The 13,877-nt window shown below is 35.1% G+C and overlaps 1 protein-coding gene across 6 annotated transcripts in view; it reads left to right on the top strand.

Moving 5' to 3' along the window:
- Positions 1 to 13,877, top strand: part of PHKB (phosphorylase kinase regulatory subunit beta) — an 85,330-nt gene that overhangs the window by 32,825 nt on the left and 38,628 nt on the right. For all 6 annotated transcript variants that reach the window (XM_087738395.1, XM_087738396.1, XM_087738400.1 and 3 more), the window contains 5 exons: positions 1,928 to 2,023; positions 3,698 to 3,895; positions 4,626 to 4,683; positions 8,322 to 8,399; positions 10,326 to 10,484. In XM_087738395.1, the coding sequence (XP_087594521.1) occupies positions 1,928 to 2,023; positions 3,698 to 3,895; positions 4,626 to 4,683; positions 8,322 to 8,399; positions 10,326 to 10,484 (589 nt within the window). The remainder of the gene's footprint in view (positions 1 to 1,927; positions 2,024 to 3,697; positions 3,896 to 4,625; positions 4,684 to 8,321; positions 8,400 to 10,325; positions 10,485 to 13,877) is intronic.

Below are 13,877 nucleotides of genomic sequence, written 5' to 3'. Positions count from 1 at the left end.
TGGTTTTTTTGTTTGTTTTTTATTTCGGATGCAGTGTGAACTGATTGCGTTTCAGTTTATGTTTTTACTTAATCACTTAAGAATCATCACGACTGAAAGTACTGTAACTCATTTTATCTTTTTGTGGGCTTGATATGCTTAACCTAAACCTCCAGGTTTCAGAGTATCACAGAGTGTAAATAGCTTAGCATTTGTATCGATAATGTAAGAATTCCATTTTAGCTACAATACCTTTTAGAAAAAATTGCATATCAGCAAAAAAATTGCATAGAGGATGTGCATTTGCTGGCAATGTGAGTTAATGAGCTAATGAATTAAGTGCACGGCGCATGCATGTATGCACTAAAATGGGACTGCTAGCGACAAGATGAACACCGTTTCAAGTTTGACCTAGTCATAGTATAATCAATTGTTTGTATATGAGCTACATGTCCTATATTAGTTTGTGGAAAAAATTATATGTTAAAAAAAACCCCAAGTCTTTGTCAGGTGTCCTTACTACAGAACTTACAATCTTTAGAGAAGTGAAAAATAGTTCATTTGTAAAACAAGACGCTTGTGGTTTTATGAAATAAAAATCAGTCTGCTTTTGAATCCCCAAAGAATCCTTTACTGAAGCACCGATTTTGAAACTGTATGTTCACACGTGTAGGCAGATTATATTCAGAGTTTGTAGATGAATTTAGAGATTTGTGAATGATCAGAATCTGGATTAAGAAGAAAGTAGGAGAATAACAAGTTATCAAAGCAAATGTGATTATTTATATACATTCTTATACAGCACTATTCAGTATATCTTGCTAGGATCATTAAGAGAACAGAGAGATTATTTTCCATGAGGACAGTGGAAAAACATGTTTTGTTTAGCCTAGCAAAGCAAAAACTGAGTATTTGCATGATAGCTATGTCTAATTAGAGTGTGGGTAAGGAGTAAGTACGAAAAAACCTCTCTTGTTTGGAAAGCCAAATAAATGGATACTAGTACTAGCACACAAAGAAGGGTGGTTAGTTAGTTATATAGGAACTTAGTTGGAAATTAAAGTTTTTAATAATTAGAGAGGGTGGATTCTGGAACAGTCTTCCAAAGAGAATAGTATAACAAAGAAACTGACTGCTTTTGAGGAGAGATTTGGTGAATTCATGAAGATTTATGGTATGGTATTTATGACGGTAATGGAATGAGTTCAGTGTTGAATGTGTCTGCCAATGGGATAGTGATATTGAGATTGATTATCAGTTACAACATATATGAAGATACCCATTCATTAACAAACTGCATTGAGTTTCCAAGAAATTGCCTACTGATAATACTTTTAAATGCTGTGGATTCTGTTTAAACAGTATCTCAGCTATGGGAATTTTTCTGAGCGTTTCAGGAAGTATCAAAAAGCTGACGGAGAGATACAGCGTAAAATTACAGACTTTTACTGGGAAATGGGTTTGCTATGTTATCAACATCTACTCCTTAGACCTTACAATGGCTGAAAAGCAAGTCCTTTTTCTTTGCTGTGCAAGTCCTTTCCTCAGGTGAATATCCAATTATTTGTGTTGTAACTGACTTGTAAGGAAATATTCAACATCACTATTTGGAACGTTTCCTGCAGTCGCAGGGAGGGACAACTGCTTTTTTGTTTGTCCTTAGTACAGCCATTGTTTTTCAAGAATTAATGGAAGAGTTCATAGCTTGAAAGAATCATATGATTCATAATCACTAGTAGATAAAACTATCTAATTTTGGCTATATTTAAATACATGTGAAAATTGAAAATGTTTTCAATTTGATGTTGTGGTACATTTTCTGAATAAAAATACCAGCTACCAGATTATTGCAACATAACCCAAATAAAACAAAGAACCAGTTAGTTTCACCAGGATATGCTAACCTTTCTTCCCTTCCCCTTAAATAAATTTAATGTTCTGTTTACAGGGCTGCTCTTGGTCTGTTATATTTGTGGATTTTGATGCTCATAACCGTAACAGACAGACTCTATGTTCATTGCTACCCCGAGAGTCAAGGTCTCATGTAAGTAATTAAATGAAATTCACCTCAACAGAGTGTGGAGAAAATAACTGAATATGAACATAATTCTTAGTTCTATGATGGCCATTATGTTCTGCTTAATGAAGATAGGAATTTGCTGGGAACATGTTAAATTTCTGCTTCTTAAATGTCACTGTGATGTAGTTGTTTCTCTGAAGTGGAATTACGATGGCGTTCTTTATTTTATGAGTATTTAGGTTAAAATGGTAGCCTGTTGGTAGCTTTCTAAACAATTTAAAAATAAAATTTAAAATAATAATGATCTGCAGTAACCTAAGTAGGGTTTGCAGTCTTGGTGAGTGTCTTTGTTTTGGCCTAGTTTCCACTATACACTCAGTGCCTGCATTTTGAAACACTGTATTTTAGCTTTAATTCCTTCTTTTGTCTAGAAAAGATGCCTTTAAGGTTGGCTTTTCATGAATTGCTGAATATGGAGGATTTCTTATTATTATAAGCTACTGTTTCAAAGTAGTATTTCCTCAGTGAGTAAATCTAAGTGACTAAAGTATAGCTTAATTTAAAAAAAATCTATTTCGGTACTGTGTCAAAGGTAAATTTGGTTTTTGAAAGTCAGTAATTTAAAATGACTGATAATAGAGTTCTACTGCTTTTTGGTTCATTCTGGGACATAATAGCATTTTTGTTCGTGAAACAGACTGTTAATCTTCAACATTAATAGTTTACTCGTTGTGTAGAAGAATTATAGCAGAGTTGTAATACTGGGTAATTAAAATAAAAGGCACTGTCAGCTACTTTTTTTTTTATAGTCTAATAGCCTCTTAGAACTCTTTTGCTGTTTATTATTTGCTGGAGACTTGAAATATTCCAACAGAAGCCGGTTTCATAAGTTACTTATGCTACAGAAGCAACCTTTGTGTCCCTTTTTTTTCCTTTATGGGTTCACGTCAATGATATTGGCAAAAATAGGGTATTTTAAATGGTTGAATATCTTAGATATATCAGAAGAAAGGAATAACAAAACAGAGTGTGACGTAAGAATTAAAACTGCTTTTTTTGTGTTTCTCTTAGCTTACCTGTAGTGGTGATGCACTAGTTAGTAATTTTTCTTGTGATTTTAATTTATGATCGTTGCACGTGGTTCTTGAGAAATGCTATTCTCATTTTTTCCTGAAATTATTCCCTTATCACCTTAATTGTAAATCAGATAGGCTTGTTTGTTACAGCACCTGAAGAACATTCCTGAAAAATCTTTTCAGAAATGATGATGTAATCATAGTTACTTCTTAGCATTGCACCTTTATGAAATGTTTGTGATTCTTTTTGAGCATAGGATACCCAAATGTTTGTGTTTCCTCCAGGAATAACCTGGAAGATGTTTTTTGTTTCTAAAAACCACAAAGTTCTAGAATGTGTTCGCTTATCCCTGCAGATTATCAACTGTAAAGTAGGTCAGATTTTGAGTCAAATGAGTTCTCTTTTAAGTCATATATCTGAATATTTGGTCTGTAGTTTATCCTTATACATCTTTAGAAGTCTTATTTTGCACACTATTTTAATATATTAGTACTATGATTTTGATAATGTTCCAAATGTATATTTCACTTAGTAAGTTAAACAGTCTTTGTTTGTGCGTGAAATAATTGTCAGAGATCAAATTAAATTTGTAATGTGCTATTTCTCCCTCTCCTTCTACAGAATACCGATGCAGCACTTTTGCCCTGTCTTAGTTATCCTGCATTTGCTTTGGATGATGAGGTTTTGTTCAGTCAAACACTAGATAAAATTATTAGAAAATTGAAAGGAAAATATGGGTTTAAAAGATTTCTGAGAGATGGGTACAGAACAGCACTGGAGGACAAAACACGGCGTTATTATAAACCAGCAGAAATTAAGGTAAAGGAATACCTGGCCTGTATAAGGACAAATTTTGGTTTTCTAAAATGTTTAGGCAGTATTTTAAAAACAAAAACAAATCACCACCCAAAACAAAATCTCTCCCCCTCTTCCCCCCCCCAAACCAAAAGCAAAGCAAACAAAAACGGACGCCCCCACCAGTATTTGCAATTTGAATTGCGCAGTGATTCCTAATTGCTTGAAGTGAAGGAGATGCAGTTTGTAATTTGGCATGTGCAGTTTTGAGAGATTGCTAAGTCAGCAAGTTAGTCATTGATTTGTTTTGTAATGAATGTGCTTCCATTTACATTTAGGGTACAGTTGATTTCACATAACAAATAAGGAAGTTATTTATCATTTTATTTAATTTCACAGCTGACTACAGTCTGAGTGTTTAGAAAACAATTTTGCCTTTGACCACAGTGTTTATCAGTAAAGGTTATCTAAATGAAAATTCACTTTTTTTTTTTCTCCCCAATAGTTTCTCTGTGGAAAATAAAATATAGATTATATAAATATTCTGCTTGAGAATGAGCCACAGCATATGTAAAAGCACACTTAAAGCACCCATAGAGTTACGATGCTGTAAGCTGATCAAAAAGCTGATGTACTAAAATGTTTTTGCATTCATGTTTGTCTTTTGTTGCTTTGAAATTATTCAATGGGATATTCAAATACATTTCCTTAAACCAAAATGATAAATCATCTGATTAATTTTTCTTCTTTTCAGCTTTTTGATGGCATCGAGTGTGAATTCCCTCTGTTTTTTATTTTCATGATAATTGATGGTAAGTACAGCTTTACATTCCTGTTCTTTAAAGGCATTAGAGAGATGAGCCCTTAGAGGAAAGATACAAAATTATTTTCCTGTCCTGCCAAAATAAACCGTAATGCAGTGACACTAAATATCTCATTGAGAGTTCTGCCTCATGGGTTAAAAAACCCCAAGCACCCAACCCCCCCCATATTTCAGCATTTTTAATGTGAACTGGTTTTAGAATATAACTCGATACGGGCTTTTTAAAAGCTTAAATCTGTGACATTCAGTCCTGCATTACCTTTTAAGCCTTAAAAACTTTCACAGTGTATCAGAGCTTCGCAGCACCACATGAGAGCAAGAGAAGTAGAAGAGAGAACACATTGACAAACTGAATGTTGCAGCAGGTCTTTTCAAGTTGGGTATTCTGTGGTAATTGAAATAGAACTCAGAAGAGAAGAAAGAGAACCAGAAAAGGCCTAGTTTCTCTTTGAAATGCTTGCGCTTCCTGGCCACATTTTTCCACGTAGCCAGTTAGTCTGATTTGAAAAAAAACAGAACAAAAAAACCCAACAACAACAACAGAAATACCACTACCTAGACCTTGTCTTGAGGATAGGAGACATACCAAAAAAGTTCACGGGATGATTTCAGGGTGGAAGCTAAAACTCCCATAGAACAAAAATCTGAATAAGCAAATGAGTGAGGGTTACAGCCATCAAAACGATTTGTAAATGGATGAAATCTGGCCATCTGGGGTTTGGTTTTTTTTTCCCCCCTTTGTTGTGTGGAATAGTTTTCAAATAAAGATGGTGAGGGGCATAGAAATCTGCTGTCTGCCTAGACTCCTCTGTGGCCACCCACAGATTAAAATATTTTGTTTGAAGATGTAATAAGGTTTCACAATTGATTTTTCTAAAGGAATGCTTGACATTTTTCAAAGAGTGATGCCCAAAACTGTGGAGAAAGGCACTGACATTTAATGCTGCCTACTTGCAGTTTGGGGAAGAACAAGAAGGATAATCATCTTTAACTGAAGTTAGCAGAAGAATAAAGAAAGCATTTTACTCTTCTTGTAATACAAAGAAAAAGCACAAAATACATATTTTGCACATACTGTCCTCGTCTTTTTTCCATTACCACAATTTCATCAAATAGAACAATTCTATTAGTGGATTTTGTGCACATATCTCCAAATCTACAAGCTTCCTTAATGCAAAATTTGAAGCGTATTCAGAGTGACTTAAACTACAAAAAGACAATGAAATAGGAGGATGAGTAGATTACAGTTGAATGTCTTGATAATGAAAACGCTGAAAAAAACCTCAAGCTGCTACATTGTGAACACTGGTTCAGCTGAAAGCCTATTTGCCCATCCAACACACTTGCAGAGTAAAAAGGAAAGCCTTTTCAGCAAAGTATATTAAGCTACTGAGTATCTAGGTAGCTCCTGATAGCTGGATTTTGTTACCTGTATAACAGTGGGACAGTGCTCCATTAAATAAGGAAGGAGAGTGTCCTGTAAATCATAGTCCATAATCCCCCGATTTTGTTCACATCAGCAAAATTTCTTTTGTTTCCTTTTTGAAAGATTAGCAGAATATATTCCAATAACTATATATTTACTATCTATTTACTTACATTTTCTTTTATCAGACAAACTAATTAGCTCATCAAGTTTTCTGTTTTGTCAATTGCAGCTTTTTAGAGTTTTTAAGATATGGAGAGTTAAGACAGTTCTGGCAAGTGGATACTACTGAATTAGTTACGCATTTTCTCGTAGTATTAAGAACACTGTTTTTATTCCTCATGGATGATGACCATTATTATCCAACTGTTATGATCACTAGACAATTCTTTAATATAAAAGCAATTGTATTATCACATAAAAGCATCTTTTTATCCTCTACAGCATCTGCCAATAAGACTAAATCACAAATAGTCAGAATATCATATTGCTCTTATGTCATGACTGCTCAAGTGTTTGAGATAGTTCAGTGTGTCACTTAAACACACCCTTTTTTGTGTGAAAACTTGCATTGCGTTTGTTTCTCTCGGCAAGCGATTTCATTTCCTCTATATATACACTTGGGAATGTTTGAAAATGTAATGAACAACACTTGCCAAGCTTTGGTTTTGGACAGAGCATTGAAGCGCCGTGGAAAGAAAGAAATCTCTGTACAGTAGTCAAACTCCAGCTTTCTACTGCACTCTGGCTTTTCAGTAGAATAATTTGTTGGATGTTCTTAAAAGAACACACAAAATAAGGTTTTTGTGACTTTTTATGTATTTATATGTATATATTGCCTAACAAGAAACATATCTAAACTTTTTCTAATGAAGATGTTCTGGTATATTTGTTCTCAGTGGATGAGTTGGTGGTTTTCTTTTGTCTTATTTTTGCCTTTCAGAATTCACCCTTCTTAAGAATACAAAAAGGCTGCTTTAGTACAATTTCCTTTTGGGATTTTTCTCAAAAGGAAACTGTTTAGGAGTCTGGGTAGTAGATGTGCATCTATAGCTGTGGGAAGGGATCGAACTAAATAAATCAAGGTGACTATTTTCTGGATAAGACATACTTGAATAGCATTTTTGAAAGGTTTTTTATATTTCTGGTTGAATGTGGAGGATTATGGTAATTTTGTAGGATAAGGTAAGGAGGGAAACGTCACAGCTATTTTTAATAATATGGAAGAATATGGTAATTGAAAAGGAAAACCATGGAAAGAAATGAGTGAAAGCGGTACAGTGACAAGTTTTCATCTAACTTGTTCCCCTTTAATTTTAAAAAATGTTCTGTTTTAAAAAGGCAGTATGACTTGTCAGGTTCATCCATGTTTTCCTTGATGAACAGCAATGCTTTTGGTATTTTTGATATATCTTTTCATGTAAGAACTCTTAATGAACTGAACATTGGTCATGTTAATATCCGTCAGATTCGTTTTTGGGATGAGTAAGTTCTGCCAGAAAATCATTTGAGGTACTGGTACTCCCAAACTTACCAATTTCTCCCCCAAACCAGGATCACAAAGAGTTAACTGTTCTGTTTAATATCTCAAGGTGTGTCAGCAGTTCTGAACCTCTATAGTATGAAGATATAATACCCATATAACTTATCAGTGTAAGCATTCCACCTGCAAATCTTTGGAGGGGAATTTTTTCAATTTATTACTTCAAATTCCTTTTAATTTATTCACATTCCTTTTAATTCCTTCAAATTTATTTATTGGGATTTCTGGGCAACTCACTTCTAGATCAGTTTGCAACTCTGTCCTAACGGCTTAGAACCAGCCTGTTTGCCTCCCTACTGGCATGCAAGCTCTGCTTCTTCATTCTGCTAATTAAGGAAGTTCTTTACAGCTAGCTGGGCTGGTTGTCTGTGTCCAGTTCCTGGGCCCCTGTAAGTTCATAGCTTTACTATCCCGTGTAACTTGCCATCGATTTCAGTTTAAGCTAATGAGAGAGCGGCTGATTTGTGATCCCTGAGATTTAGCTGTAGCAGTAAGTGAGGATCTACAGTTTAGTCTTTTACTTTTCATGAACGGTTTAGTGTGTAGGCACTACCCCACTGAAAAATAAACACTAGATTTTTTTTTTTCTTTTATGAACATTAAGCTCACAGAAAAGTTATTTCTTCCATTAAATCAATTATTGTTTGGTTATTTTTAGGAGTTTTTAGAGGAAATCCTGCACAAGTAAAGGAATATCAGGATCTTCTGGATCCTTTGCTTCAACATACATCTGAAGGTATTATCTGATAATCATTCTTCTGAAACACTGTAGCTTTTTACTTATCTGAAGTTACTAAAATACTGATATTCCTATTAATGGATATTGCAGTCAGAGCAAAGGTGAAGTAATAATATCACTATGTTTCCTGATGGCAAAATGCTAATACTAAATAATCTCTTTCATGTAGATACATTGCATCATAAAGTATGATAATAAAAGTAATGTTATCTGGAAAAATGCTACTGATATAAATGTAAGATTTACACTGTCCCCAGTCATTCCTGCCCTCCTTTGCCTGTGCTTCATTATTTACAAAGCTCACTTTGCCTTTGCAGGAGGTCAGGTTGTTTCACTGTTCCACCTGGGTACAGTTGCAAATTAGTTGCATCATTCATTGTCACTTCACAAGATTTAAAAAACAATTTGGTATATGCATATGAAATTGTTTCTAGTTTAGAGCAGTGAAAGGGGCAGCACGTTAATTTTAATAAAAACGTTCTCTTACTTAAATTGTGCGCTCCAGAATTTTGGTGGAACTGCAGACAAGGCTATTGATGGCCTTACAGGCACATCCATCCAAAGTTCAGTTTAAAAAAAAAAAAAAAAGACCATAAGTTTGAGTAGGAGGGAAAAAAATGAGAACAGAACAAGCTTGAATATACTGACAATCCAATTTTAAAACTCAGCATCTTCCGTCACCTGTTCTTGACATCTGTGGTACCGTTACACAAGTAGATGCAGAATATTTTAGTCTGACTTGTTCTTTAAACTTCCAATACTTGTTGAAGTGATCTGGTTTCTGTAAGAAATACAAACATTTCCTTACCAAATTTTTATTACATAGCACATTTTCTGACCTTGCTGATCATTGCTTTTTTCTGATTATTAATGAGCATGTGAAGTTCCATGGACCCTAAATTAACGTTGTGGCTCCTCTTGTTGAATGTCATCATGAATGTCTCATCTTAAAATTTCTGGGTGTGTTTTGATACTTCACTCATTTGAATAGTCTGTCTCTAATAACTCCCACTTTTCAATTTGTCTCAGCTTCTTGCCATTAATTTTTTTTTTGTCTAAGCAAATAGTCAGACACTGCAACTTTATTCTGTTTATCACCTATTCTTTGTCCAATTAAATCCAAAATTAAAGCAATATTAAGGTGAAATTTAATTTTGCAGAAAGCACATTAATTTGCTTTTGTGTTGCATATAATTAGGTCCATCATTTGTAATTATGTTTCTAAATTCCTGACTCTTGTCCACTTAAAAAGTGTTGAAATAAAGATTATTAATCTCCAATGATCAGTAATACCTGTGGCATAATTCTAAATACAAGGTATGCTATCTTCCAATGAGGAAGTTATGCCATTTTGTTTCACAATGTTTCAAAATGAAAATGCTGTTTTTAACTTGTTTTTGCATACTCGCAAAAAAATATAATATTCATTTAATTACATGTTTGAATACTTTTGGCCAAGATTTTAGTTTTAAAAAGTTGTCTGATACTGAGCTGGTGTTAAATGCGCAGAAAACCCCCCCAAGTGTTTCGCTCTGATGCAGCTTTCATTTCTTTTGGTTATGGTTTGTTTTGTGTACTGCATTTTGCTTTAGATGAAAAATATCTTCTTTTCTTTTTTTTTTTTTTTTTTTTTTTTTTTCTTTTTGTACAGTCAGGTGCTACACAAACAATGTATGTATTCTGGGAAGAAATTCTGTGGGAATGTTTGGTGAAAAATAAAGTAGTTTAATATTGCCTTGGGTTTCCTACCCTGACTGTGGTTTTGAGAGATGACAATGAATGACAACAGTCTTTCTGTTCAGTCACATTGTTGCTAGGGTATAATTTTTCCTGTTTTGAATCCACTTCAGCTTTATTAGGGGACTACAATCAAATAATAAGGGAAGTGGAATTTATTTACTTACTCGTTTTAAAACTCCATAGGGTGTCCTGTTGTACCCAAGTATTACTATGTGCCAGCTGATTTTGTTGAATTGGAAAAGAAGAACCCTGGCAGTCAGAAACGGTTTCCTAGTAACAGCGGATGCGATGGAAAGTTTTTCTTGTGGGGACAGGCAGTTTACATCATTGCAAAACTCTTGGGTAAGTGGCTGAGGAAATTCTATCGGGTTTTGACTCGTCAGATGTGAAGGAAATTTATCTTGTTAATGTTTTCCTTGAATCTGAACAAACTCGCGTTGGCTTGAGTTTTGAAAGGACTGTGGGTGGCATGTGTCCCATCTGCTTTGGGAAATAAGTGATAGACAAATATTGCTTTTTATTCTTTATGTTAAAATTTTATGCTGCATGCAGCATACTATGAAGCTTACTGGAATATTTTCTAGAATACTGAAAATCTTCCAAACATGATAGGTTTCTTCTCTGCTGTTTCTTTTCCTGGCTTTCCCTCTTCTTTCCTTTTCTTCGTGACAACATATATTCACATGACACTTTCTGGATTAACTATGTCAGCTGCACCTGTACAGTGATGTTTGTAAGTGATCTACAGCATTTAATTCAAATTATTTACTGCTTTAAGCAAGACAAGCTTAAATTTTGAATAGTTTCAGTCTCAGATAGAGTTAACGTTTTCTTCAGTCTGGGTTATTTTTACCCTTTAAAACAGAAGAGACTAGATGAGATCTGAAAGTGCATTTCAAAGGTTGGCCATTGAAGGTTGTTACGGTGAGTTTTGATCACAAATGAACTCCTGGTCTCACTTGAGAGGATTCAAAGGCTAATGCAAAATCGGTTGTTAAGCCAGAAAAGTCTTCACGGTTAAGATTTTTTTTTTTTCTTAATATTTCTTTTATGAGAAAGATATATTACATTATTTTAACATGCTCAGCATTTACCTGGTAATCTGTAGACTGAGTTCTAAAAACTTTTTTTCTGTGAACACTGTGAAAGGAAAGAGGCTGTTGGTAGTAAAAATGAGAAAGATTGGAGGGGAGTTTAAAAATTCAAGACTTGGCAAGAACAGTGGTTGTATCTTTAGGTATGGAAGAACAGAGTCCGTCTGGTGCTCCACCTGTTTGGTTTCACTGTATTCCTTGCATAATTCCTTTTTTAGCCAACACTGTCAAGTTAAATGCAGGCAGTCTCACCTTTAATGAAAAAATTTTTAAGTTAACCTCTTAGTATTAGCCAAGTAATCCTCAAATGTGTGTGCAGGAATATTGTAGTAATTCTGCTAGTGTTCATCTTGTACAAATATCTGTGTATTTCTATACCTGTGGAATACTGGTTACGTAAATTGTATTTATTGTTTGCTAAGTGCTGTTTGAGTAACACAACTTTCTTTTGTTTTGTTTTAATTCTTTCCTTTGCTGAACATTCTTACACTTTTTTTTTAATAATTGTGCTAAATCGCTTTTTGAAATGGTGTCACTAGTAACTGTTTCCTTTATTGTTTTAAAACAGTCGCTCCACTGTATTCACTACTTTTCCTCCCTCCCTCCCTCCCTTTTTTCAAAATATTTTTTTTCCTTTTCTCTCATAGTCTTTGCAAATAGGTTCTGGAAATTCTATCGCAAAGCTAAATCTGTTCACCAGTGACAGTTGTCTCAGGACCTCCGTTTATTCATACTAATTTATAATTGGTGCATTTAATTTTGCTCCTTTCTGGGTGAAAACCTACCTGAATACCAATCTCGTCCCTAGTGAAAGTCTCTGTGTGTGTTACTTTGCTTGTTGGTGGTTGCTAATTAAATGGAAGCCTGACTCCAAACACTTGATTTCTGGGAAGGTGCTGGTTTCCCATTTCATCATCCATTCCAGAAATTGTTGTGTTGCCTCAAGGGTAGCAATTAATTTGTATTTGCTCAGCCTCCTTGCTTCTGTGGTGTAGGCGAGTGTACAATATAACCTTTTTAGGTTCTTCTTCTGTCTGTGGGCCTACTGTCTGCCTGTTGCGGTCCAAAGTTTTCTAAATGCAGCAACATGAAACCGAGTCAACTCTTCTACATTTCGCTGCCTCCCACAGAGGGGCAAACTGAAGTAGTGGAGTCAAAATTTTGAATTTATAAAGGCTCTGAACAACAGAGGCAATGGAAGCATCTGCCTACCGCTGTTGGAAGCCACCGTATGCTTATGCAACTTAAAAAATTGTTTATGAAGAAAAGCATGCATTTTGCAGTTGGTGATGCAGTTTTTCATAGAATTTCTTTCTTGCTCTGGTTGAGGAGGTTTGTAAAGCCTTTGTGGTAGGGTCCCCTTTTAGAGCAAGGGAAAGGGCTGCCAGGTATTCAGCTGTTTGACACGAGTGAAAATTCACTCAGTTTAGTCTTTCATTTATTAGCTCTCTTATCTTTCCTGTGCTTTTCCGTATCATTTTTATATCTTATTCTGTGGATTCAGTGCTGCCTAGAACTAAGTTAAGAGTTTTTAGCAACATTTTTTAGAGTATAGGCCAAATGGATTAAATGTTGTCGATGTAAATAATGAGCTAACAAAGAAAACTCTGCATTTGGATTCCAATACGCTTGTATTTGTGATAATGGTGATGAATATTCACTGAGATTCTTCAAAATCTACAGTTTTCTAAAATTGTAAATATTGAAAGTTAGCTTAAATTTTATGTTCATCTATTGGTATAGGTGTTTTAAATACAAAATTATTGTGACTACATATTTTAATTACGGAGCAGTGTAAATCAATGTAAAAAAACGTGGAAATACAACACCTATTCTGGAAACCACTCTTGCTTTTAAGAACTATGAGGCAGAGTCCTTTTGATCTTGCAATAATTTGGTGAATCAATTTTATAGCATCAGCAGTACTACAAATAATTCAAGTACCTTCGATGCCTTTAGCCAGCATAAGAAGTCTGACTGTGCGGACTGGAGCTTAGATGACTGTTTTCCTTAACATGTGTTTTGGTACCTCATGTGTCAGTATATTAATAAATTGTCTGTGGTAATTTTTCATAATCTAGCTTTGCTTTTTGCTTTTTGTTTTGTTAACAAGACCACCTGCACGTGGTTCGTGACTCCGCAGGAGCAGTGCAGAGCAGAGGCAGAGGGTCCTTTCCTGGCAGGAGTGAAGCTGCGTTCTGGCAGCAGAAGGCTGAGGGCAGGAGCTGGTGACAGTACCTAGCGGCTGACGGGCGCTGGCATAGTTCCTCGCAGCAGCAGGCTCCTTCGTGGCTTCCTCGGTGAACTGCCCAGCCACTGTCCTTCGTTGTCCGCCCACGCGTTTTCTTTCCGCTGCACCGTCTATTCTGCGCTCTGGTCTTTCCTAACACTGTCAAGCTTCAGCCAGGACATATTTTGAGTTTATAAACTGCTGTCTTAATTTAGTACACAGTGTAGAATTCAAAAACATTTTTCTTATCAAGACAGCATTGGTTTTCTGTTGTAGCCGAATTTAGGTAATGGAGTCATGAGTTACTTCTCTTTTAGATTAGTAGCTGATTTCCTAGTGGAGAGCTTTTTAAGAATATGTGCAAAATCGTTGACTTACGTATAGGAGAAATGAAAATGCCCTGTGACCTCC

Source organism: Nipponia nippon, unplaced genomic scaffold (assembly GCF_047370975.1).
Source record: "Nipponia nippon isolate SJK-2023a ecotype South Korea unplaced genomic scaffold, ASM4737097v1 scaffold_7, whole genome shotgun sequence".
NCBI classification, from domain to species: domain Eukaryota; kingdom Metazoa; phylum Chordata; class Aves; order Pelecaniformes; family Threskiornithidae; genus Nipponia; species Nipponia nippon.
This window is presented reverse-complemented; position numbering and strand designations above follow the sequence as displayed.